At 28.3% G+C, this 12,746-nt stretch overlaps 1 protein-coding gene across 1 annotated transcript in view; it reads right to left on the reverse strand.

Annotated features, from left to right (window-relative positions):
- The window catches only part of LOC130445541 (ecdysone-inducible protein E75), a 61,605-nt gene extending 55,104 nt beyond the window's left edge, over positions 1-6,501 (reverse strand). Inside the window, exon 1 of the mRNA XM_056781226.1 lies at positions 6,190-6,501. Coding sequence (XP_056637204.1) covers positions 6,190-6,334 — 145 coding nt within the window. The 5' untranslated portion in view covers positions 6,335-6,501. The remainder of the gene's footprint in view (positions 1-6,189) is intronic.
- Between the last annotated feature and the right edge of the window lie 6,245 nt (positions 6,502-12,746).

Consider the following 12,746-nt stretch of genomic DNA (forward strand, 5'->3'; position numbering starts at 1 on the left):
TTTCTAATCAAAATCAAAGTTTTTTTCGTGAAATATTCGAAATATTTCAAATCTTAAATTGAGAAATAAGTTTTTAGTTTTTATAACACGTAAGCTTCATATATACTTTCCGAATACCCCGTATACTTGTGTAATCTAGTCATCGCGTTTAATTAAAATAAAATTTTTTCATTGTAAGAGAAAGTGAAATGTTCGAGCACGAATATTACGAAAATCCAAGAAAGTAAACTGACTTTTGCTTTTAAATCAAATTATCCACTCTACTTAGTATTCTCGAGTAGTTTTGTTTTAAAAAAAAATTTGTTTATATTTGATTTTACGATCAAATATCAACCCCCGTATTGCGTGGTAGGATATAAATTCGCTACGTAAGAGGGTGGAGAATAGTCTCATTACGAGGTATGTATCGGCCATTCACCTTGAAACTGCAAAAAATATATTATGTGGGACGACATTTTTATTCGGTATATCTATCACTGTCTTTCACGAAGTACGAATCGCAAAAGCTACGGAGAAATCCAGGTCAATTGGAACCCAGAGCGAGGCTAGTTCAATGACTTCTCGCGAGCTCAGTTGGAATGCGACGTTGACAAGTTGTAATAATTAACGAATCCTTATAGGAAAATAAATTATTTCAAAGTAGTGATGAGGTATTTTATTTATTAATGAAATTTATTGAAATTAAAATATTTCAACACAATTTATTTAACTTACGCTGATAGTATGATTTTTCAATATAATTTTCATTTTTATACAATTCATTAACTCGAATTTTCGTATATTTTCAATACAAGATTTGATTTATATATATAATTAATTGTGATAATGCGTACTATTTTTTATTGAATTTCGTTTTTTTTAAAGTATTTTTTTATTTATTTTCTTACAACTGACAATCTGACAACATTGAATTATCTGTACACTGACGTATAGATAATTTAGCCTTGTACAGAGGTATCGTGTAACGAAGCTTAGTTATCGAGGTCGGGTGATACCTCGCGCGAGATTAGGGCATTGCCTTTCTTTTTTGAGGTCGTGTATACGCCAACTTATTCATTTCACTTATCCATGGCCATGTGTACCGGGGTAAAACGATAAGTTTATATTTCGATAAATAATATATATAGCGAGGTAAAAGGCGAGAAGCGGATATTTGTTAATGTAAAATTTTTTTTGATTTAGATTTTAGGATTTTTCGATATAATAATTAAAAGAAAACTACTTTATAGTGAAACTATGCGAAAATCCATGGAAAACTGTATTTTTTTTATGATTTTTTTAAATGTTTGTTCAAAATACATCTTTATAGTCAAAGTCAAAAATATATTTCAATAAATTCATGTTTTCTCCAACATTTTTCGTTTTTTTTGTGTGAAAACAAAGATTTAACAAAAATTCATTGAAATTGGACGATTTTCTGATTTTTTAGTGTCAAAAAAAACGAGGGGGTACGACAATTTGAAATTACCAAACAAATTAGTAAAAATATACTTGAAAAAATTGATTTTATTTTCAAAATTTTTCGTTTTTTTGTGTAAAAACAAAGATTTAACAGAAATTCATTGAAATTGGATGATTTTTTGATTTTTTAGTGTCAAAAAAAACGAGGGGGTACGACAGTTTATGATCACCTAACAAATTAGTGAAATAAATTGAAAAAAAAAATGATTTTAGTTCAAAATTTTTCGTTTTTTTTTGTGTGAAAACAAAGATTTAACAGAAATTCATTGGAATTGGATGATTTTTTGATTTTTTAGTGTCAAAAAAAACGAGGGGGTACGACAGTTTATGATCACCTAACAAATTAGTGAAATAAATTGAAAAAAAAAAATGATTTTAGTTCAAAATTTTTCGTTTTTTTTTTGTGTGAAAACAAAGATTTAACAGAAATTCATTGGAATTGGATGATTTTTTGATTTTTTAGTGTCAAAAAAAACGAGGGGGTACGACAGTTTATGATCACCTAACAAATTAGTGAAATAAATTGAAAAAAAAATGATTTTAGTTCAAAATTTTTCGTTTTTTTTTGTGTGAAAACAAAGATTTAACAGAAATTCATTGGAATTGGATGATTTTTTGATTTTTTAGTGTCAAAAAAAACGAGGGGGTACGACAGTTTATGATCACCTAACAAATTAGTGAAATAAATTGAAAAAAAAAATGATTTTAGTTCAAAATTTTTCGTTTTTTTTTTGTGTGAAAACAAAGATTTAACAGAAATTCATTGGAATTGGATGATTTTTTGATTTTTTAGTGTCAAAAAAAACGAGGGGGTACGACAGTTTATGATCACCTAACAAATTAGTGAAATAAATTGAAAAAAAAAATGATTTTAGTTCAAAATTTTTCGTTTTTTTTTTGTGTGAAAACAAAGATTTAACAGAAATTCATTGGAATTGGATGATTTTTTGATTTTTTAGTGTCAAAAAAAACGAGGGGGTACGACAGTTTATGATCACCTAACAAATTAGTGAAATAAATTGAAAAAAAAAATGATTTTAGTTCAAAATTTTTCGTTTTTTTTTTGTGTGAAAACAAAGATTTAACAGAAATTCATTGGAATTGGATGATTTTTTGATTTTTTAGTGTCAAAAAAAACGAGGGGGTACGACAGTTTATGATCACCTAACAAATTAGTGAAATAAATTGAAAAAAAAATGATTTTAGTTCAAAATTTTTCGTTTTTTTTTTGTGTGAAAACAAAGATTTAACAGAAATTCATTGGAATTGGATGATTTTTTGATTTTTTAGTGTCAAAAAAAACGAGGGGGTACGACAGTTTATGATCACCTAACAAATTAGTGAAATAAATTGAAAAAAAAATGATTTTAGTTCAAAATTTTTCGTTTTTTTTTTGTGTGAAAACAAAGATTTAACAGAAATTCATTGGAATTGGATGATTTTTTGATTTTTTAGTGTCAAAAAAAACGAGGGGGTACGACAGTTTATGATCACCTAACAAATTAGTGAAATAAATTGAAAAAAAAATGATTTTAGTTCAAAATTTTTCGTTTTTTTTTTGTGTGAAAACAAAGATTTAACAGAAATTCATTGGAATTGGATGATTTTTTGATTTTTTAGTGTCAAAAAAAACGAGGGGGTACGACAGTTTATGATCACCTAACAAATTAGTGAAATAAATTGAAAAAAAAAATGATTTTAGTTCAAAATTTTTCGGTTTTTTGTGTAAAAACAAAGATTTAACAGAAATTCATTGAAATTGGATGATTTTTTGATTTCCTAATGTCAAAAAAACGGGGGGATACGACAGTTTATAATCACTTAACAAATTAGTGAAATAAATTGAAAAAAAAAATGATTTTAGTTCAAAATTTTTCGTTTTTTTGTGTAAAAATAATGATTTAACAAAAATCCATGGAAATCGAACATTTTTTTGGTCTCCTAGTGTTAAAAAAAACGAGGGAGATACGACAGTTTAAAATTACGTATCAAAAATTAAATACTATAAAATTTGATGTACATTTCGACCAATACAGAGAAAAAACAATCTAATAACCAAATAATGAACGATTCGAAAATGTTTTTTACTAAATTAGTCCATACAAAATGTTTTAAAACAAATCATCGATATCTAGTTTTATTTTTGATATAGCCCCGGTATAGGTATGTTGATCTCACTCTCGCGGATATCGTAATCGCTCTCAATGTTACAACAATGTCATAATGCCATTCTGTTTTTATATAAATAGCTTATATAGACATAGTACATGGTAAGTGGGTTGTTAAAAACTCGTAGATTGACAACTATTTAATATTTGTTTACTATTATTTAATGCGGCCTTTCAAATTAAGTAATTCCAGTCATATAAACCTATAAACCTAAAAAAATAAGGATTATGTAAGAGCTTTTAAGAAAATGTTTAAAAATTTTTACGATTTTCGATGTATCCTCATATAAACTTTATAGTCTCCTGGTATATCATAATTAAAAAATTGAAATAACGTTAATAGATATGAAACGAAATACTTAAACTACACCAAAACACTCACAATTACACTGAAACGCGTTCCTATAACCAAGTTATCTGTCACTTGATCTGTCAACTGTCAGTTTACCTTCACTCCTTGAAAAACTATAACTTGGTTATGGAAACGCGCGTCAGACAGTATAATTGTAAGTATTAATGTATACATTATGAATATAACCAAAAATTCCAGTGTCTATTAGTACGTCGAAACGAGAATATAACAGTCAACTGACTTCCATCGTACACTGGAAGCTTCCAATAACCATCCAGAAATCGTAATACAGTTTGACATATTCAAACCAGTGTTGCCATATCTAGAAACTTGAGTAGTAACTAATAATAACTGGAGATTAAGGCAAATCGAAATATTACGTTAATATATGAACATACTGCATGTATAAATCACTTTCATTTTCAAGTTAGCAACAACTTTCTTCTTCTGATATAATGAAAGAGAAAGTAGAAACCATTTAAGATGTTTAAAAACAGTGTCGGTACATGATTTTACAAAATTTTCCACAATTTCTCCACAAGTTGAGACAAATTTCCACAAACACCTCCCCAATATCCAACAAAAATGACAATTAGTCGTATTTAACGTATAAGCATTTTTTTTGTTTTAAATTTTTATTAAGTTATCGTCTCGACGTACCAATAGACACTTCATAATTTCGCATTATATTCATATCTCCCATTACGATAACATACTAGGCACATAAAACGAATCCGCGTCCTAAAGATACTCTCAGGTAACCTATTTAACACGTAAAGTTTGTTGAACTCGTAATTCGAGGTTAAGTAGTGGGAAAACGACGTTCCTTATTGGTCGGACGAAACATACATGTGCTGTTTTTGCATTCAACATCCAACCTCCAGTTTTAATTTCATCTTGCCCCAGATTCTGCGGCCGCCGAACTGAGGTGAACGCTCTAATCTCGTGACGAGGTAACGACGTCCTCGCTATTTAGATAGTAAGAGTATAAGAGAGAGATACGTATTGGAAGTACCTCGGTGGGAGGCTATGCACAGTGACACGGATCTACTGAATAGAGTTGGGACCTAATTTTATCTATAGTTATTTATATAACAATGATTTATATACTGTTATCAGAAATTTGGTTAAGGTCAATAAAATACCGAACAATATGTAAATATTTTTGACATGATTTTTATTATTATCATAATATAAAAGATATTACGTAATATAATTTTTATACGACAATATTTTTCATTTTCCACGATATTATTTGGCATTTTTGACTGATTTGCGTTTATTTTATTTCTAAACGAAAATATACGTTTTGTTTGTCTACATTTACACTTTTCAAAACCGCTTTAAAATTTAAAATCGGAAAATCTACAACACATCACAGATACATTGCAAATTATTGCATCAAAAAATAACATTTGCAACCGCGATAAAAGTAACCGTTACCTGGCGTTTGTTCTCCGCGTATATAAAGGGCATACGATGAATTTCCTTTGTATAAAATATCAATTCTACTAAGCACATATTGACGAAAATATGATTTTTTTATAAAAAAACGATTAATTTTCCGGTTTTGCCAAATTTTCTCGGATACTAATCATCGTATCAACTCCATAGACCCCTCATTTTGTTCGTATTTTAATTACCTATGATTTAACTATTTACACCCTTGAGATTGCTCGAGTACTTTTTACGTTATATGAAAAAAACTTGAAAAATTAGTTTTTTTCATTATAAATATTTGTAACATACGTTTTCAACTAAAATTTTTGTTTATTATTAATTAATTATTATACCATTATTTAACCAATAGGGAAATTGATAATTTTCTTATAATAATTTTAAAATTATACGAGTTTTGAAATTATTTAGAATACAATTTGTGAAATAACAGCTTCGCCCATCTCTATATTTGTAAATGAACAAAAGTGAGTGCATGAAAGAGAGAGAATATAGAGATAGATGATTATATTGAAGGCCGAGGTGAATGAACTAGCCTCTCTTGCCCCAGATACGGTCTGGTACTAACTAAAAAGTGAAAACAGATTCTAAAAGAACGATCCGATTGAGAAATTGATTTAATTGTAGAAAAAAGTGAAATGAAATACTTCCTAATAAAACACAATTTTCATGGCGATTAACGCGATTTAAAAAAAGTTAGGTTAAGGTACTATTATTTGTACCGAATCTTTTAGTAATAAAAATACTCACCCGCTAAAATTTGTCCTAATAAATTTTCATTTTCTGTTTCCTGATTTTGTTGCGAAGAAAAATTGATTACGTCTTCTTCGATTTCCATATCGTCCACCGATCCAACAGTGGCACAAGCAGTTTCTTTATATTCGTTAACTGTCATGTCTTGTAACGATTATTTTTCAACACAAACGATAAAATCTATAATTAATTTATATAATTTTCTATAAAACACATACCGATTCGTGCTATTTAAAAGGAATAAAGGAATTGATTTAAATCGTAAAGCCCGGAGAACGATACAAGACGAACGTTCAAATTATGAACATTGGAACGCGACTCTACACACAGTTCAAGTTAGTAGCTACGATTGCGGTGTTGCCGCTCTCATTTAAAATCAATATACTACAGATGTTTATTAAAATATTAATTTTATTCTTATTGTAAAACTTAGTTATGGAAAATAAATTATTTATATAATTTAATATCAAAAGTCGATACTTTTTGTATATCGATCTTAATAATTTTTTTATTAATTTATATTTTTATTTTATATATAATAAAATAGGAATTGAAATAAGAAAATTTTATTACGTAATTAATTAACGTTGAAAAATGACGATAATTTTTGTATCATAACAAAATATTATTCTAAATATTTAATACTGGGTAATAAATTTATAGAAATCATTTTATTGAGACTTTACGGTTTTATTATTGGCAACACCGCTTTATCATTTCAATGTTGACCTACTAACTCATATACTTCGGTCAGTGTCCTCTTAATGGTGATTGTAGATATTTATTCTTGACTACCGACCCAAGGGCTTTGAATTTTTTTTTCGCCATAAAGAGAAAGGGGCGAAGATTCTGTAATCATTTGAAAACTTTCACTGATTTCTAATGTGAATGTATATAGATAAATGTTGTAACAGCTGCTTGTTTATGTCGATGACCTACCACAATTCGATTTAAATCGAGCTGACATTTGGCATAAAGAAATTTTTTACATAATCGAAGAAAACACATTTAAAATGTGATTCGATATCTCGGAAACTATGTAATTATAATTAGATAAATAATTATTTCGTAAAATAATTAATGATAATTTTCAAAGGTTATTTAAAACCGGCAACGCCGCAATATACCCTAGGACGAACGATGCCGGATATACGTCACGAGAAATTTGAAAGCCTACAAATTCGAAATATATGCACAGAATCATCGTTTAGGTCGTTCACCTGATCTAGAAACTGATCCATAGCGTTCCAGATTCGTGAAATTTATATCGAGATAAGAATGACGCAAAAAAAGTGAACTAATTAGATATAAATATAGTTTTTGTGACGTGAACAATACTATTTCATACGATATTAAATTCAAACCACTGGTTAATAAAGTGAAAACGAATTGAGATATAATAAAAATGGCGTTCTTGAAATCGGTTCAGTGATCTACATTTATGTCAGTTGATTGTTCGTTCTGTGTTTTACAGTGGCGCGCGGTAGAAAATTTTAATAAAACTATTATATAATTTTTTGATAATTCGAAATTAAATATTTTAATTTTAGCAATACGAGGGTTGTTTGGAAAGTAGATCTATCGAGAACATTTTTATCCAACTAAATAAATTCACCACGAATATGAAAAAACAAAAACTAAAACAAATTGATGAAGCTTCATAATAAAGTACACTGAGAAAAATATATACGAGGAGGTGATTCTGATCGATATATCTTTCTGTAAATTGAATCAACATAATATTTTTTTTTTAATTCAAATATTTGAATATAAACTTTGAGTTGTAGTTTATATAAGTAGTTTTTTCATAATTTTTATCAAGTCTGTTATAAAGAACACGTGATTTACGTAGATAAGTTAAAAATTGATTGTATCAAAAAAATTTGACGTAGTGGCGCTACTGGTTCTTATTCAGCAACCTTTTATTAAAAAAATGGTGTGGCGACCTCAATTTTGAGGTTATAATACTCATTGGGTCGTTCACCCGATCTGATATAATCATTAATGCATGAATGTTATCATTTTTAGTGATAATTTTTATCATATCAAGGTCTCTGTTACATATATATATATATATATATATATATATATATATATATATATACAGAATGGTATACAGAAAATTATCAATCTCGATTTCTAAAATTTAACATTAAAATTTCTTTGTTATTTAATTTGGAGTTTAATGAATATTTATAGTCCACTCTGTATATGGAAATTGACTTTCAAATGTTTACTTAACGAGTCATACCGGAACACCCTGTATATATATATGTAAATAATATTGATACATACATATTTTTATGAAAAATATTTGGTTGAATAAGTAGAATATTAAATGTAGTCGAAAAAAAATTTTTTTTCAGTGTAAACTTAAAAAGCATCAAATTGTATTTTATATTTGTACCAGATGAAAAAAACACACTGTATAACATTGTATAGCTCGTTTATGGATATTTCGAACTTAAAATAAGGGCATAAATTGTAAATAGTAACAGAATCGTAGTTTAAAAGATCAAAAAAATATATTTTTTTAACAAATTGGATTTATTCAATATATTTATTAATTAATAACAAAATCGTAAACAAATTTCGATTTCGTTAAGACGATAGTCTCGTTTTGTGTCCGTGAGAAAGTAACACGTCATAATTTCGCTTACCTCAGCCCCAATTCGAGTTTATTGAACCCTGTTGGAAATCTAGGTCAATTTGTAGGCCAGTTCTAGAAGATATTTCAACTTGTACTTAATTAGGAACATTTGGAATATCAAATAATATTTCAAAGGTTTATTTTGTGTATGAACTTGGTAATTTTCGAAAAAAAAAGTGGACGGACTAACAAAAAAAGATGAAAGATTTTTTAAATCATTCAAAATTATTGAAGTAAGTTTATTTGACAAAAGATTATTCAAAATTAATATCGTTAACAATTTTTTAGAACACTTCATGAATAAAGAACCACCCTATATGTCATTGACGTAGTTATTCTTCTTTTTAGTACAATCAAAGTAACCATTAGATTATGCACCATATTTGTCATACAATCTTAATTAAAAGTATGACCCGAAATTTGTATAATATTGTATTTAACGTGTTTTTACACGTTACGATGTACAAAAACATGTTTTAGTTGAAGAAATATATCAAATAGCAACAACTAATTAACTAAACGTTAAGAAGGTATTGATGACGTCAACGTTTCCATTCTCAAAAATAATAATTTTTGGTATATAATTATATATAATTTTTTAACACATAACCTCAAATATATCGAAATGTCTGTTTTATTAAATATCAGACTGATTTCTACGAAAAAATTTTCATCAAAAATAACCTTTGACGAAATTAATTTCTATTAATATATCGCCATTAACTGGACTACAGATAACGACCTAGTAACTTGGTTATGAGAAAAAGATAGCGATAATATCGATACGAAGTGTAAGTAAAAGATAGAATATTCATAAAAGCGATAGTGAAATTAACGAAATTTTTTACACTGAGAAACTTGATTGTCTTGTAATAATTCTTCTTTTTTAATAATAACGTTTACACAGTTAATATTATTAAAAATGCAGTGAATATTCAATAAAATTGGAAGATAATTTAGTTTATTTGATATAAATAGTTCGTGAATGTCTAGATTTAGCCGCTTTAGTGAAAGTTTTCGTAATAGTTAGCGTAAAAAAGCATTAACTAGACTTGTCAACGTCGAATAAATAATTTACGGTCGTTGTGTGAGTAATAAGAGAAGATATAAACCCCAATATAAATAAATAAAAATATCATTTTTCTTAGTGTAAATTACGATGTAGTCAACGAGGTTAACGACATCGTTTCGGTGGCGGGTAGATAATAAATGATATTTCAACACCGTGTTACTACTTTTATTGTTACTTAGCCACACTTTTTACCTCCAAATACATAATTAAAAAGAATTTCATTATAGATAAATAATTATTCAATAATTTACAGCCATTTAATAGAGTGCGCATGTGCAAAACACCTTACTTTACTATTTTCCAATATAAAAATAATTATTACGTATTTGTGTCACGTTACTGTAATTTTTATTTGTATTTAAATAAAATTAATATCTAATAACAGTTTTTGTCTATATTTTTTATATAAAATGATCATCTTATTTATAAATAACCTTGTATATTATATAATGACAGCAGCCTACTAAAATATTTTTGTTGTCAATTATTTAAATCACAGAACACATAAAGAGGAAGTTACTATATGTCTACGACATAAATAGTAATGTTGGTTGCATACCTTACAGCTTTATTATTCATATTTTATTATAATTAATAAATAAATTACATCATAACAAATTTTATATGTTCTAAACAGAAAATCTGAATACCTGTTCGATTCGTCGATAGCATATTAACGATCTATTGTCGGATATTCTTATAAAACTTTTTCATGATTCACTCCAATTCAACCGTAAACTTGTCACTGGAACTATTATTACAATTAGGAAAACACGGAAACGCGTTAGAAATTATCATTAGTCATTCGCCCGGGAAATTCGGGGTGAAAATCCTCAGCACCACGTGTCTCTATCCCGCGAAATTTGAAGGCCAAGTGCAGGCTTCATCGATTTTGCGTCGACACCTTATGACATGCGCATAAAGAAGCTATCGGGAAAAGTTACGGGCCACAAGAATATAATTTAAGAATTGTTATAAACGAAATAATTTGAATAATTAGACGTAAATTTACTCATATTATAATATTCTATCAAGATATTCAAATTTATTCAAATAAAATCAAATTGTTAGCAGAATAAAAATTGAAAAAAATAGAATTATTTTTTTTATCTAGAAAAATTCTATAACAAACTCATTTGATATATAACTATTAGTACGAATTAAATTTAAAATCATTAAGATAAATATTAATTTTTTTGGAATGGGCCCGTAATGTGTCACGATATCGTTCGATATATACGGTTCGTAGATTGTCTACTAGATGGCGTATAGAATATATTCGGTAAATGAACTTAGTTCAAGGTCGATTTAACCAACTAATTAGAGAAGAATTATGGATAATAAACATTCGTTTTTTAATATATCGATTATTCAATCAATTAATAATAATGTATATATTTATTTTCTATAAACTTAACTAAGTCAGCCATTTTGTTTTCAATCAAACGTCACTTTTTATATCGTATAAATCAAACGATTTCTCGATTATTGTAATGAAATAATCGAAATAATCAATTTATTAGTATGTTATTTGTAGTTTCTTTACATTTTTCTTGTATTCCATAGGTTTGTAAGGCGAAGCATGTGGATAATCGCGATTTAAATCGATTATATATAATATTTACGTGTCCACCAAAATTTAAACTATACAATACAAGTGAAGTGCGTCCACCAAAATTTGAAATCGAAACTACGAATGAATTCGAGGAGAAAATAAAATGAAAACTGGAAGGATTTTGATGTGTATTAGCGTCTATAAAAACTGCTAATTATAATTTTGTAGTTCGTGTGATTTGCCGGAAAAAAAAATTAGTGCGAACTATTGAATTGTAGTTGTTGGAAATAAGCGCGTTCACCAAAATTTTAACACCGTAGATAATCCGCCAAAATTTACAAAAAAAAACGAGATGATAATGAAAATTTGCATTTCAACATCGCAATTGCGTCGAATTATCCACCCTCACCTGTCTGGGTCGATGTCCTTCAATCAGTGACGTGCGTTTATATGATTCCCAAAAGGATAAGACGTTTTGAATAAAATTCGAAACTTGACAACGCTGTAACTAATTCTACCAGTAAACTATGAAGTTAATTATCATTTGGGAGATGCAAAAATTTTATCGTCTTGGCCCTTTTTTGTGAGGACGGCTTTCGGTAATCCCGGCCGGTTCTCTTCCAATTTCTCAACCCCTGTTTTTCAGTCGGGGTGGTCGGGCTACCGCCCACCGGAGTCGACGGCCGGTGCATAACCGTCTGGATGCCGCGGCACTAGGGTGTTGTCATGGTTACAGCGAACGCGACCTTCCTGTGCGTATATGCAAGGAATTTTCAAAAAAAATGTACGAGGAAATTGTCTATTCAAATTGAAATTTTGTATGAAAACATTTTGAAGTTTTGAAATTGGACTCAAAAAGCATTTTTATACTCGAAATTTGTCCAAAACGACATTTCTAGTTTGATTTTGGACAAAATGAGGATTCTACGAATGAAATTTCGTTCGAAATGGTTTCGATTTAGTTAGAAAAATGTCCAGAACTTGTCCAATTGAATTTGATCGAAATACGACTTTCCAAATTTCAATTTGGACAAAAAATCACGTTTCCAAATCAATTTTTGTATAGAAACAGTTCTGAAGTTTTGAAATTGGACTCAAAAAGCCTTTTTATACTCGAAATTTGTCCAAAACGACATTTCTAGTTTGATTTTGGACAAAATGAGGATTCTACGAATGAAATTTCGTTCGAAATGGTTTCGATTTAGTTAGAAAAATGTCCAGAACTTGTCCAATTGAATTTGATCGAAATACGACTTTCCAAATTTCAATTTGGACAA

This window comes from Diorhabda sublineata, chromosome 6 (assembly GCF_026230105.1).
Source record: "Diorhabda sublineata isolate icDioSubl1.1 chromosome 6, icDioSubl1.1, whole genome shotgun sequence".
Taxonomy (NCBI): domain Eukaryota; kingdom Metazoa; phylum Arthropoda; class Insecta; order Coleoptera; family Chrysomelidae; genus Diorhabda; species Diorhabda sublineata.